General features: G+C 38.7%; 1 protein-coding gene across 1 annotated transcript in view; it reads left to right on the forward strand.

The window, feature by feature from the left end:
• The window catches only part of TRPC6 (transient receptor potential cation channel subfamily C member 6), a 79,629-nt gene that overhangs the window by 45,044 nt on the left and 19,136 nt on the right, over positions 1-15,449 (forward strand). The window contains exons 2-4 of the mRNA XM_041487426.1: positions 3,100-3,874; positions 11,752-11,937; positions 13,855-14,019. Coding sequence (XP_041343360.1) covers positions 3,100-3,874; positions 11,752-11,937; positions 13,855-14,019 — 1,126 coding nt within the window. The remainder of the gene's footprint in view (positions 1-3,099; positions 3,875-11,751; positions 11,938-13,854; positions 14,020-15,449) is intronic.

Consider the following 15,449-nt stretch of genomic DNA (forward strand, 5'->3'; position numbering starts at 1 on the left):
ACACATGAAATGCATTGATGCAGGAAAAATTGGTTACATTGAGATTCTAGAGGTCTGCATCAGACATGTGGTACAGGCCAGCAAACAATAAAAATATATTCTATTTCATTCTATAATAGGTTCTAATTCAGTTGATGAGCTACTGTATATGGAATGTATGTATTTAATATCCCATTTAAGCAATGATTTTCTTCCAAATGCAGGCAAGGAAAGAGGAAGTGGTACTAGACAAAGATGCTAATTCGAAGTATTCTTCACTGCAATGATTACCCTTTGCTTTGATAAACCATACTGAATGTATTGCTAGAATAGAAATATAATCTCTTTCCCTTATTTGAAAAATGGAAGAGGAAGTATTTAATGAGCAGCAGTTCTTGGCTGTGGGCTGTGTCAGTTCCCCAGCACAGACTGGTTACGCTGGTGGACCCAGTGACAAAGGACCCAGGTGAGGCTGAGGTACTGTGTGCTTCCTTTGCCTCTGTTTTGAACAGTAAGGTCTGTCCCCATAAGCATTATTTGGGTGAGTTAATCACCCCAGACTGCTGAAGATGATGCATCTCAGGAAATGGTGATAACCAGGATTCTGTTGAGAGGTTTGTTTCCTTGTTCAAGGATCAAATACTAGCAAAATAATTTTATACATAATTTTATATGGGTTTGTTCTGCAGGACACATGAAGATACATATTTTATATCAATTATGTTGTTATTGACAATTGAAGTAAGATTTTAGTCTACATTGAACACATCTTTGTTATTTGGAAGAAGTTTAAAAAATATGTTCCAATTTTTTTGTGAGTTGAATTTTTTGTCTGTTTATAATCTGTTCAGTGTAGAATCAAGTTGGACATCAGGAAGAATTTCTTCATGCAAAGGGTTGTTAAGGAAGGGAGTGCCCAGGGAGGTGGTGCAGTCACTTGGTGCTTAGTGATTTGGTCAGGTTGATGAAGTAGTGATGAGTCAAAGGTTGGACTTGATGATCTAGGAGGTCTATGCCAACCTAAATGATTCTGTCCTTCTGTGAAATAACTTCAGTATACATTATTTAAATTATGTTCAACAGTAATTGGTTGCTGCACTGAAGAAAGAAGCAGTTCAAGATAGATAGGGAACTGCTGCGTTTAAATAATCAATTTACTCAAAACTGAGAAGCCGGTGTGGAGCTAAGAAAGTTGCAAAACTTGGTGCACTTAAAAGATGGTAGAGAGCGAGCTTGCCATGATTTCTCCCTCTGCACCCTTGGGTGCCAGGTCTCAGGACTCTGTGTCTGGTTGCTTAAATTGAAGCCCGGGTCAGTCTACCTTAAATGTAGGTAACGCTGCTAAGGACCTTCTCTGGTACAAAATAACAAATCCATTAAAAATGTGTATGAAAACTTTGTACTGCTTTTCAGACTTTCTACAAATGTGATGTCACAGGAACACACTGAACTGTGAAAATACAGCAAGATTCCAAAATTCAACATATACACAGGAAAACTAGAATAAATATAAAATAAAGCTTATATAACTTTTTTTCAGAGCTACATTTCATGGTTCATAGGATTTGCATTTATCACTAGGAAAAAAGTTTGCTTTTGAAATGAATTTAAACATAAAACCAAACATTTCTTTGCTTGATTTAAATATTTTGTGCTTCCCTACTAGCAATTCTGAAAAATTATTTATTAAAAATATCAAATAATGTAACTAATAATTATAATTAATAGTTACTGTTGTCAGTTGTGATATATTCCACATTCCATACCTATTATTATCTTGAAGAAAAATGGTCCTTTTATATTTAAGACTTTGGCAATTTCAAGTATTTCCAGTGCTGCAGAAGACTGTATCTCTAGAACAGAGAAGGCAAGAAGCAGAAAGGAAATTTATACTAAAGCTAAATCTAAACAACCTAGAATAAATACCTTGTAATGTTACTTTTTGTGAAGAAATCTTGAATCACAAAGGACTAACTTTTTAAGCTGAAATTTTAATTCATATTCATTAATATTTAATGAATAAAATATTGCTTATTGTTATTTTTTGTGGGAAATACTGAATGTAGTGAAGTGTATTTGAGCATATGTATGTAAGGAATAATTAAGCTACTATTCAATAAAGAAAAAAAGATGAAGTTGTGGAGAATATTGAGTAGTTTAGGAGAATAATGCTAGAAGAGAAAATTATTTGCAATTTAATTTATATTGAAGATTGGAATCTTAATAGGCTGAAAAAATAAGATTGAATTAGTGAATTAGATTTCCTACTTTTTAAAGTGAATGTATCATATTTTGTAACATTTCTCAGAAAACTTAAGTTTGCTATGTTCACTTTATAATAATGACTAAATAATTATTAATGAGGTATTTAATAATTATGGTTGGAAATGGCTGAGTATTTCAGTAGTAGCAGACTGGACAACATTTCAGAACTATCATGAATCAAGAATTAGCAAGATTTGTTGTCAAGCCCCTGAGTGAAGGAATAAATAGCATATCAAGATTATGAATGTAATAATGAAAAGAATGGCGGAGATGAGATGTAAGAGCTGCCATGCAATGTATTTGATGTGCTTTTATCTTGTCCAGATTCACTTAATGCCTGAGCACTCCATTATGGATGTCAGAAAAACATCAGCAGGGTGAAGAGGAGAGGCCAGAGCCGAAATATAAGTTAGATGGTTGCTGAAGCAGGGACATAAGAGCAGGTGAAGTCAGCCTGACTGCTTTTGTGAAGCAGAAGGGAGTTTAGAGAGTTTCCATCTTTGTGTGCCCTGCAGTCCTGAGCAATCCCTCATTTCTCATCCCACGACTGCTGACTCCTTTCACACTGTGGCTTATTCTCACTCTGAGCTGGGAGGACAAAATAAGGAAAAAAGTGTAGCTTTAAATGATTGATGACAGATTTTTCTTCTTGTTGAAATAAAATGTAGCTGACTACTGATTCTCAGGTTGTGTAATAACAATGGTTACAAAATGGATCGAGGGCAGGGTTTCTGGTGTCCCTGCTTCATTCAAAACACACAGCAGATAAAGGACTAGAAATTTTTATTTATTATTAATCAAAATGGATATACCTTTGCATAAAGAAGAACTAACAATTTCTCTGTGTGCACACAGCCGGGGCAACGAGAACAGGCTGGCCCTGCGGCGACAGACCATTCTGCGGGAGAAGGGCAGGAGGCAGGCCAGCCGCGGGCCAGCCTACATGTTCAATGACCACTCCACCAGCCTTTCCCTGGAGGAGGAGCGCTTCCTGGATGCCGCCGAGTATGGAAATATCCCGGTGGTTCGCAAAATGCTGGAAGAATGTCCCTCGCTTAATGTCAACTGCGTGGACTACATGGGACAGAACGCCTTGCAGCTGGCAGTGGCCAATGAGCACCTGGAGATCACAGAGCTGCTGCTGAAGAAGGAGAACCTGGCGCGGGTGGGGGACGCCTTGCTGTTGGCCATTAGCAAGGGCTACGTTCGGATAGTGGAAGCCATCCTGAGCCACCCCGCGTTCGCCGAAGGCAAGAGGCTGGCTCTGAGCCCCAGCCAGTCGGAGCTGCAGCACGACGACTTCTACGCGTACGACGAAGACGGCACGCGGTTCTCGCACGACGTCACGCCCATCATCCTGGCTGCTCACTGCCACGAGTACGAGATCGTGCACACCCTGCTGCGGAAAGGAGCTCGCATCGACAGGCCGCACGACTACTTCTGCAAGTGCAGTGAGTGCAATCAGAAACAAAAGCATGACTCTTTCAGCCATTCTAGGTCCAGGATCAACGCCTACAAAGGTCTGGCCAGCCCTGCTTACCTGTCTTTGTCCAGTGAAGACCCTGTCATGACTGCCTTAGAGCTCAGCAATGAGCTGGCCGTGCTTGCCAACATTGAAAAAGAGTTCAAGGTGAGTAGAGGGACGCTGATTTTGGCAGACACAGAACTGCAAACTTTATCCTTCATAAATCAGCAAAATAATGTGGGAAAAGATGCAGTTTTTTACTGAATGGAAGATTCAAATCTTTGTGAATATCTTATTGCCATGTGCTGATTGTAATTCACACTGTTTATGTAGAATGTGCCAGTGAACTCATTTTCTACTTCCTATCAGGCAGGGGAGTGAAGGAGGCCCTTCAAAACTATGGCTGAAGCTGGTTTAGGGCAGGGAAAAGAGGAGACTAAAGTGGTACATTTTAGTCACTTATGACAGACAAGTTGCATGATTCTGTCAAACCCTTGTGCATTCTCTTTAGTTTCTTGTATTTGATCTTGAAGCTTTCATACTTACAGTGTACTGCGTTCCTTCATAAGGAGGATTCTAAATAAATGTCCTCCTTTTTTAATGTGCTGTTCTGGTATTTCTGTTCACTTCTTTCTCTTTGTTACTTATTTGTGCTTAATTATATGCAAACTCTGTAGAGTTAAAAGTTTTTTTCAGTATTACATAGAGATTTTAGTATTTCATAAATGCATGTTTTTGAAAAAAATATTAATAGTTGAGACCCAGGCTCCATAGACTCTTGAAGCATGTGTTAAGGCAGTAAGAATGTAAGGTTTTATCTGTCAGTAAATGCAAAGTCAGGCCTTGTGCAAATATTGTCAATGTTATTTATGACCTGGGTTAGCTGAAATCACTTAGTGTGGGTTTGTCTCATGGGATCCTGTCAAAAGCAGATGCTCCTGTGACAGAGCAATATATATAGACTTCACTAGCAGGAGATCAACATCCTTCCAAAGCTGTAACAGAATAATTTCGACCATTGTGTTAGCAAATGTTTCAAGTTATCATGATCAATATTTTACAATAATCTTAGTACAGTTCACAAAACTGTGAACCTGTCTCTACTCAGCCAACCTGAGCTGAGGTGCTGCAGTTCTGAATGAATTCCCCTGGACTTGTGCTCATAGGTGGCACCAGTCTATTATAAGAATCTAGAGATGGAAAATAAGGAAGAGAAATGTACAAGGTGATCTTAACAACAGCAGCTGAACTGCTGAAATTGAAGGGAAGGAGAAAAAAACCAAAATACTGGGAGAACCACTTTAGGTTATTGCAGAGAATGAACATCTGCCCCATGAAGTCTCTGGCAGAAATTTTTAGGACCTCAGTGGACTGAGATTTCGTCCACTGATTTCATGTACAGAGTATTGAAACCACATACTTCTTTCTCTTTAGCAGCTGCTGATGGCAACAAAAGGACTTGATTAACTTAAAGCTGAGTAAATTTAGAACAGAGCTAAAAACTGTTTTTCATAAACCGTAAGTGCAGCCTGTTAAGTTCACAGTTACATTGAGATAAATAGCATGACTGATTTGTAGGACCTGTAAAGATCCCTTTACCACAGCTGGAGTGACACAAACTAAGATTATTATAAAGATAAATAAAATCATCATCTGGAGCAGCCAGCAAGAGGTGCCCTTCGAATGCTACAGAACACAATCAGTGAGATGAGTGGGAGCACAGCACCTGCCCATGGCACCACCAGGCAGGGAATGGAGCACACAGGTGAGAACCCATGTAGGCTGGGTCACAGAAAAAGCTTCTGCAGCCAGCTCTGAAGTGCCATGAGGAGGTCCTTCTTTGGTGACTTCTGTTTTTCCAGTTCCTCTTTTGTCTCAGTTGCTCTCTGTAAAATGAGAGCTTCACTTCTAGTGTAGTATAAAGAATTTTAACAGATTTTGGATACTGTCCCTCAGCAGAAACAGGAGATTAGATGAGAGACAAAGCAGCTCCATACTGCTGGGCATTAATCATCCAGGCTTCTTGGGAATATGCATACTCTTTGGATAGAGTGAAGTGGAATAGGAGCACTGAGGAGCACAAGCACAAGGCAATGTGGAAATTTAACTCTCCAATAATTTAAGTTTTCACCAGGAGCGGGCAGCTGGCAGCATAAGGTCTTTTGGGAATGTTTTTATAGATACTAAAACCATGTAGTGGTTCTGGATAAATATTAAAGACTGTGAAGTACATTTATAACTGAATTTATGAGAGCTGACATTTATACTATTGATAAGCAGTGATATTTATAATATCTAGACAGGCCAGGGGCTTGACTGCAAAATACCTGCCTTAGGTTCAGTGAAGGCAGTACAAGTGTGTAAAAGTTTGCAAGAACTGGAGGCTGTCAGCTTTACTGAGTCTGGGCTTGTTTGCACTCCTGCAAGCTTTTATGGTTGTAGCAATTAACCTAAAAAAATGTTACCGTTGCTTTATTTCAGGAGTTTGCTACAATTATTTGGAGAGTGTGGTCACTGCATAAAAGTGTGGGTTTGGTAAAAATGCTTTACATGTGTTAGTGTAATCAAAACAAGTATATTTTTAGTGCATAGGTTTGCTGGACATGGCAAATCTTTAGCTCCACCTAGGGTTAGCCTGAGCAATTTAAAGTATTTCAAATCTTACCTAAACTTAAACTCAGCTTTCTGGTAACACACGATTTTAGGTCACCCGTTTTGTAGTGCTGATAGGGTATTGTAGCAGGGAAACTTTCAAGTGGTTGCCTACAGCAGCCAGTGACACAGATAATTTCCAGGTCTTCCTCAGAGGCAATAGGAAGGATCAGTGCTAAACTGTGATGCTGGTTGTTTTATGACTGTCCTATAAATTGCTTCTCTCCTCTAATATTAGAGAGAACACTGGCCATGAAACTGTGATTCATACAAAATAGGAAATGCCACAGTCAGGGGAAACCATTATTCTCTGGAATAAACCCCTTTCTTCCTACAAACCTATGCAGTAGTGTCATCCAGCATTACATGCCTTTTGCATTTTGTTCCAGGTATTAAAAGTGTTGCAGTATTTAAGAGTGTTTTTGAGAAAAATACTTTATTAGGAGTAAAATCAGAAAAAAAGTAGGTTACTTCTGAAGGAAGAATAACTGGACAGATGTGTAAAGCACAGCGTAGAAATATTTCTGTATGAAACAAATAGCTAGTTCAAGATTCCTAAGTAATTGTGAGATCTTCAGGTATTTCTGAAGACCATTTAATTTAGTTTTGTGTCCTAGAACCATAGAATGGTTTAGGTTGTAAGTGGCCTTAAAGATCGTTTAGTTCCAACTGTGCTGCCAGGGCAGGAAACCTTCCATTAGAGAGGTTACTCAGACCCCCATCTAACCTGGTCTTGAACATCTCCAGGGATGGAAAGTCCTCTAAGGACAACCTATTCCAGGGCCTTACCACTCTTAAAGTAAATAATCTTTTCCTAATAGGTAGTCTAAACCTATGCTCCTTCAGCTTAAGGACATTGGCTCTGGTCCTGTCCTGCCAGGCTTTTTTCTGAAGTCCCTCTCCAGCTCTCTTGGAGCCCCTTCAGGTACTGGAAGCCTGTCTTCTCCAGGCTGAGCAGCCCCAGCTCTCAGCCTGTCTGCATGGGAGAGCTGCTCCAGCCCTCTGATTGTCTTTGTTGGCCTCCTCTGGACTCGCTCCAACAAGTCAACCTCTTCCTTATGTTGGGGGCTCCAGAGCTGGACACAGACCTGCAGGTGGGGCCTGAGCAGAGCAGAGCAGAGGGGCAGAATCCCCTCCCTGGCCCTGCTGCCCATGCTGCTTTGGATGCAGCCCAGGACACAGTTGACTCTTTAGGCTGCAGTCTGGCATTGCTGGTTCGTGCTGAGTTTTTCATCCACAGCACTCCCAGTCCTACGTCTCATGGTTTTTCTTGATTCGTTCTCTGCCCAGCCCATGCTTGCACCTGAGATTGCCTCAGCGCATGTGCAGGACATGGCTTAGTGTGCAGCTTTACAAAGTTTGATATTATATAGAATATTTTTAGTTTTGGAGATGGTGTTCGTGTTTTCTGTCATCTCAATGGTTTGCCCACCTAAGAGCTAATATCTTTACTATGTAATGAAGAGGTAGATGATATATGACAAATGTTGTCCTGCAGAGATGTGGCCTGAAGTTTTGAGAGGGACAGTTGTGGCCCAGTGCTGCTCAAAATGGATAAGATTAGCATTTATTATAAAGTCCACTGCAACTATAATGGCAACTGACTGGTTTATTGTTTAAAAGGATGAAACGGAAGATATGTTTTCAAGTTAAACATAGATATATTATGTTTGCTGTAAAGTAGTCTCCCTAATACTCTAATAACTGTCCAAATTTGCTTTTCTGATGAGAAGCAAAATTCAATTTACCATCTCAAAATCTAACTTTCTGGTTTTGTTTTTTTTTTCTTTTGTTTGTTTGTTTGGTTGGTTGGGGGGTTTTTTTGTTGTTGTTTGTTTTTGTTTTTGTTTTTTTTTTTCACTTATACAATCCCCATTACAGAAATGGGATCTCCATCTTCACTACAGCTATTGTCAGCTTTCCTAAAGAAAAAGTAACATCACCTGTTAGAGAAGGAGTGAAGCACTGAAGGCATAAGGGCCACCTTTGAAAGGGAAATAATGTATTTAGCTACCTACTGGCACCTAAATTCGACATTACATCCCACTTTGAAATCTTAAGTTCTAGTATAGCAGTATTCATATTTCTGATTTTGTCCTCTACAGTTCACTGAGCAGAGCCAGGACATGGTCTGGAGCACTGCTCCATCTCATCCATGGGGTTCAGTGTCTTCCTGCATCCTGAGAGCCTTCTCATCCCAGGCAGTCTGGGGGACAGCAGGAGCCTGGACTGGTCCCAGGGGACTGTGTGAAAAAAGAACCTTTCTTCTGGGAGATACATTTGTAGTGATGCTCTCCTGGTCTCCTGGCTGTGGTTGCCTGTGCATGGTCAGAGGTGAAGCAGGGCATGGTCAGCTGAGGTTTTCAGAGTGACAAGAGCCTGCTTGCTCCCTTACTTGGCACCCCAAGACAGTCTGCCACGTTAAGGGCAGGTGACTCCTCTCAGCAGTGCTGCTCTCACTCCTCTGCCACCAGCATTGTTCCCTAGTTCCTCATCCCCCACAGTGCTGCATCACCTTCCTTCTGCAGGTGGGAGCAGCTAGGAGCAGCTAGTACTGCTCCCTCATCCTTAGTGTTGTGAAATTTGACACAATTTTTTTTTTTCCTAAACTGCTGAGGGGCCCTGAGGCGATGTTGTCACATGCAGAGAATAAAGCACACATGCTTTACTGCAGAATTCAGTGCTGATTCTTTTTAGAGCCTTCAACCGTAACTTAGTTTCTAAGAACCATCTACAGTTTCTCAGGAATGGGCTTTTTTAAAAATCACTAGGTTTACAACATGCAGTAAATGAGAACTCATTATCTATGCCTTTGTCCATTTTTGAAAAGAAGTTAAGCCAAATAAATTGCCCCATTCTCTTGGCTCACATAAATGGTACGAGACATGTGAGAATCAGGGAGGGGAACATTTTTTTTGTGTGTGACAGAGACACACTGAAGAGTGTATCAATCATTTTTGCTGTAATTTCAGTTTTTGTTCTGGCTTCAGATGACTTTGCCTGTGCCACAGCAGAGGTGGAGGCAGTGATGGGCAATGCTCAGTTTCCCAAAGCTTGTTTGCCATAACCTGACTGCCGAGAACTTTTCATCTCTGCTATCACCACTGCTCACAGCTGTGGCAGTATCTCATGGGATGGGGGAAATGTTTTATTGCGTTTGCAAATGAGAAAATAAACTTGTGGATTTTATGGATGGATTTATGGGGTGCTAAAATACACTGTGATATTGTGTACAAACCTAAATTCAGAAGGGATAATTCCCCTGTAGAGTAATGGTCTCCTTACATCCTGTTTCGAAACTCCATGTCAGGTATCAGTCACTTGAGCTGCAAAATACTGATGAAGAGTGTGTGTGAGTGTAGATGTATGTACCTGTCTTCTACCAGAAAAAAATACACGTATTAGTATATTACAATGCTTCATAAGTTCTTATGAAGGCCAAATTATATTCTTATGTTTATTGAAAGTTATTTGGGTTTTTATATTGGTAAACAAGGATCAAATATCAATTTGGAAGAGTTAGTACTTAATCATACAAGGGTGGGTAGTTGCCTTAATGTTTCTCCTTTGTCTGTGAATTTTAAATGGCTAATTTTCCTTTCATTTGGAAGAGAAAATTCATGTGTTAAAAATGCTGGATAGTGAATCTTAGCTTCTGCACAAAAATGAAAGTCAAACAGAAGGTGAAATATTACTCTCAAAAAATGTCTTTCTGTAGTGCCAGAAGTCAGGATTTTGATTAACCTCTCCTGTTACTCACTGAATGGAGAGAAAACAAATAATGCAATAATAAATTATTCAGAATGACAGGAAATTATTAGTTTTAGTATTTAGCTTCTGTTGCCTTTGTAGATAAATGGCATTGAAGTGACTTTTGCTCTTATGAGAGATCTGAGTTAACTTGTTTGTGTTATATTATTAAAAAAATAAATCACTAGCAGTTTTATGTAGATGTCTGTAAATATTTGTCTGTGAATGTTTGTTTGCATCCATCTAAGCAAAGTGAAGTGTAAAACTTGGATGCAATCCTTTAATTTATCCAAGTAATAAACTGTTATTGTAGTGTTGTGGGTGATAAAGCACAAAGCTGCCTGAAGTACACCCTCAGCAAAGAAATTAGGGTATCCTGTATGCTCATTCTCTTCTAGGATGAAGTATTGGATGCATTAGATGCCGGTTCATATGAAGGAAGTATTTAAACAGGATGGGCTAACTCGAGACTAAGAGTGGAAGAAGGGGAAATACCCTGAAGAGCAAACTGGAAGAGGGGAAGATGTGTCTGTGTAATAAAAGCATTTGTAGAAAATTACTTTGAACATGCCACAGAGACTACATGAGCAGTCCTGTGTGCTGTGTGGTGGTGGAAGGTTTCTTCCATTCTTTTGTTTAGGAAAAATTCTACAGTAATTTCATCTTTTTAAGACATTAAAATAAGCAGAAATCAAAAAAGTAGTAGAAGTTGCTGACACATGCATGAATAACTCTTGTGAGATTTTTTGTTTTAGTTTTAGATACACATCTCTACCTAATTCCCAGCTATATCCAACTTTCATGACCCAAACACAGCTGCATGTGAGGAGTGGTTAATGAACTGCAGATTGCAATGATCAAAACACAGTTTTCTGTTTTGACTTCTGTCTTTTGGAAAACAGTGCCCAAGGAGGATAGTTGTTAGTTAAAGCAATAAGCAACTGAAGCTGCAGTTGCAGAGTGACATTTTGGCTCCAGTTGTGAAGTCTCTTGAGAGGTCCTTGAGCTAGAGCCGAGCTGCAGTCAGAGATGTGGTATCACCACATGAGCTGTGCCACTGCTGGCACTGTTGCTGGAGAGCAGCAGTCAAACCTTGTGTTTGCAAGCTAGAATATATGTTGGAAATGGGGAAAGACAAAGTTTACAAGAATAATTCTAGGCCTTAGAAATTTCAGTATATTTATGCAATTCTGAAGAAGGTTGGGAATTTCTCTAGATGTATTCTGCGTAGGATGCTCATCTTGGCCAATTGAAATCTCTGCAGTGCAATTTCCTATGTCTTTTCTAGACTTCTGCAACAGTAAATAGAAAATTTTCCTCTGTGCTATAGATCTCAACTTGAACTGGTCATTACAATGTGTCATACGATGTTTCTGAAAGTGTTTTGGTTTTGCTTTTTAATCTTAAATTTCCTCTAAAGCACGTCTAGAGGAGTGACTTGGGTGTGAAAATTGATAATGTAGATGTGGAAGACTACCAAGGTGAGATGAATCCCTTTCCTTGAACATTTGGGAGAAAAAAAGCATAACAAGATGCAAAGAAGCTATTCACGTTCAGAGAGGTGTAAGTGGAATGTAGAATTGCTTCTCTCATGTTGGATCTAAACACCAAGATTTTTTCTTTCTCCTTCTGTTTTCTAGAATGATTACAAGAAACTGTCTATGCAATGCAAAGATTTTGTAGTTGGACTGCTTGATTTGTGCAGAAATACAGAGGAAGTGGAAGCTATTCTGAATGGTGATGTGGAGATGAGCCATAATAATGGAGAGCATGGTCGGCCCAGCCTCAGCCGCTTAAAACTCGCCATCAAGTATGAAGTTAAAAAAGTAAGCAATTCTGTTGATCAAACAGGCATGGCATGATGGTGGTATAAAATTATGCTTTTGTTAAATGTTATGTTTTGCTAGCCTGCCACACTGAAATGAATGTTTGGGCCCTTTGGGCACAGTGGTTTTTGCAATCTAAACAATCCTCGCTTGCAATATAAACAAGAAGCAGGTATTTAAGGTGAATACTGGTCACAATAAGCATGAGAGCAAATGACTCTAAAACAATGTGTAGCTATGTGCAAAAATTTTTTATATGTATTTTTATTTTAAATCTGTTTTTTAAAGAAAAATCATGGAAAAATTTTGCACTACTTCTGAAGCCTGGAAAAATGTAACATTTAATAAAAGCTGAAGAATAGCACATTAGTCCTAGTGCACTACATAATAAATATTGATACAGGTTTTTGTCAGGCTGTTGTGTCTTGCTCAGAAATTTGAGAAAACGTGGGGAAATAGCACGTCTCACAGAAACTGTGTTTGTGTCTGTACAGAGGGATCAGAGGCACAGCCTAGGAATATTAGTACCGTGGTTCTTAATTCAGGAGAAAGCAGCCTTTAGGCAGTGCCAGCTACAGGAATTATTGGCCCTTCTTTGGCTTGCTTTCATTTCTACTGACAATTTAATACTCTGCTCTCCATCTGAATAGTGCTCAGTGAAACCAGCTGAGTTTGTAGCTGCATAAACATTGGAATTTCCCAGGAAACTTGTGTTGGATAATATAGGTTGTAAAATTCTAGGTGACTTGTGTTGACCAGGGAGAAATTATTTGTGTGGTGAAGTTTGTAACACCAAAGATGAAGAAGACACAGATAAAAAGTATACTTCAAAAGCATGTTACCCTAAATTTTTACAGAAATTGAGTTCACATCCCTGGGGGACACACAAAAAATTTATATGTGAGGTGTATTTATGTGTTCATGAAGGGAAGAAAAGAAAAAAAACCATTTCAGCTGAAACAGTATATGAACACAACCTGAGAAACACTTGCCAAGCTACAGTCACTAAAGAGAGCTGAAACAGCTGGTGAAGAGAACAGATTACATTGGGCTTGGATCCTTCTTACTGTTTGAGTCTTAGTGCTTCTGCAAATGTGAACTTTTTTGCAACACTTTCTCTTATCTCAATAGAGACATTTCTTGTACCTTCAGCCAGTCATCTTTTAAGTATAGAGAATTGATCTAGAAAAAAAACCACACTACATTCAAATAAAATTTTATTTTATTTATAGATTTGGATTTAAAAATGTACAGTGCACAAGAATCTACTTTTTTTAAACATCTGTGTTTGTAAGGTGCTTCTTATACTGTCCAGAGGACACAAAGAGCCTTATGGGACAGACTTCTCAGTTTTGCAGTTTGTCCAAATGGTTCCAAAACCAAGTTATAAATAATCCTCATTTGATTTCCTGCAAATGTGACAGCTGCTTTCCCATGCCATCTGAAAAAAATGGTATTTTCTGTGTCAACATGTGAAAATAGGATATATTTCCTAAGTGATAGGATATTCTTTCCTAAGTGAAGATTATGTAGCATTTTTTTCGGAACAAAAGACTCAAAGTGTTGGAATTTCTGAAGCAGTAAAAATAAAAATTATAAATGTCAGAAGCATATAAAGTTTGCCCAGATAAATTAGCCTTAGATTAAATTAATAGTTTGTGATGGAACATAGTGTTAATAGATAGTTTTTAAGTTAAAATGTTTATTGCTGATGGCAACATGCCTGTTTGCTGGGAGATTTGGCTTATCAAAGTAGTTTTTCTTACACCACTGTTAATGAATTTAAGCTGCATTTTCACTATTTCAGCATTCTTAATCCTCTTCCTATAGCTGTATTTTAAGAGAAGTTATTCTGAAAGCAGCATCATTTTTGTGCTTTTTTTTTTTTTTTTTTTTTTTTTTTTTTTTTTTTATTAGTTTGTAGCACATCCAAACTGCCAGCAGCAGCTCCTCTCTATTTGGTACGAGAATTTGTCAGGTTTGCGGCAGCAGACAATGGCAGTGAAGTTTCTGGTTGTCCTCGCGGTTGCGGTCGGACTGCCCTTCCTCTCCATGGCCTATTGGATTGCTCCTTGCAGTAAGGTCAGCCTGGGAAGCCTTGTCAGGGCCTCCTAATGAATCCTTCAGCACGTAAATTCCTGTATGACAAAGACACACTTACATAATACTTCAGAAACATGTTGTTTTAAAGCCAAGGTAGGATGGAATGGCTGCAAGGTTACACTTTCAGACAATGGTGATTAAGACAGGTAAATGTGTTGTGTTAATTGCAATATGAAGTAAACTAAGTTACAGTGGTCGACCAAGTGTTGCCTTGAGGAAATCCTGTTTTATAAACCAAACAGTTTTTCATTTAGCTCTTGCCTTAGCAGGCAGATGCAGAGCATACTCATTTTGCATTGATTCAGAGCTAAACTAAGTTCAAGCTGTGAGTTGATTCCAGTCGCCTCAAAGGAAATTTTCTTTTTCATTATCAAAAATAATGCTATAAAAGCTGAGACAATGCTAGTATTCATCATATTTCGTGATGTCTTCAAAGCTGTTACACAACCTGCCCTGCATTCACTTGCAATGCTCTGTCTGGGATTAGGTGCTACCAGTATATCTGGTTCAGTTTATGTATAGCATAGAAAACCTTATAGTATAGAAAACCAATAAAGATGGATTGCAGTTTCTAGCCTCACTGAGCTTTGTGTTGAATCCCTGTTTCAGTTGGCCAGTATCCCTTTTGACTGGAACTTATGGAAAATTTCCATTGAAAGTATGTTAGAGGGACAAATGGCCTCCCACCGGGATTGTTCAACATGTTGCAGTATGAGATCCACAATTCTAGCGGGTTGAACTCTGTAGCCTTTTATGTTCTGCCATATTTTTTCATGTCTTTAAAGCTAGACAATAAAAATCAGTTGCATTATTTTCACCTTTTGGTATTATGACTAGGGTTTTTTGAATAATTTTCTCTTAAAGTGCCCTGAGATACAACACATTTCAGTAATTGAATTTCTGCTTTAGCAGTGACTTACATTCTTGTTATTTTTCTTCAATTATTTATTTGTCGTATACAAATGCAGTCAGTCTAAAATTAAAATGTACTTTTTTGCAGCTGCCAACTAAGTGGTAAAGCTAAGACTTTTAATACTAATACAGGCACTCTCAAAAATAAAAAAATTGCTAAAAGTTCAATGTGAGTTTGTATGGAACTTTCAGGTTTTAAAGTGTTGCACTGTAAACCATTTTTTAAGTTGTTCATTGTCATTACAAAGCTGAGAACTTTTCCTTTGTTCAAGTTAGGAGAATATTAAAACTCTACAGAACTACTAATATAACCTTTTGAGGTGTCACGACTTTTTTAAAAAAAGAAAATAAGTTGGGAAAACTGCACAATAACTGTGCTAAATTGAGTATCACATCAGTCAGGAAATGGAATTCTTTTCTTCATAATTCACTCATAGTGATAATGCTTTTAGTAAGTGTGTCAAAATCTTATTTTCTACCTTGCCTCAAAATGAAGT

The sequence above is a fragment of the Pyrgilauda ruficollis genome, unplaced genomic scaffold, assembly GCF_017590135.1.
Source record: "Pyrgilauda ruficollis isolate IOZ18807 unplaced genomic scaffold, ASM1759013v1 scaffold8, whole genome shotgun sequence".
NCBI classification, from domain to species: Eukaryota; Metazoa; Chordata; class Aves; order Passeriformes; family Passeridae; genus Pyrgilauda; species Pyrgilauda ruficollis.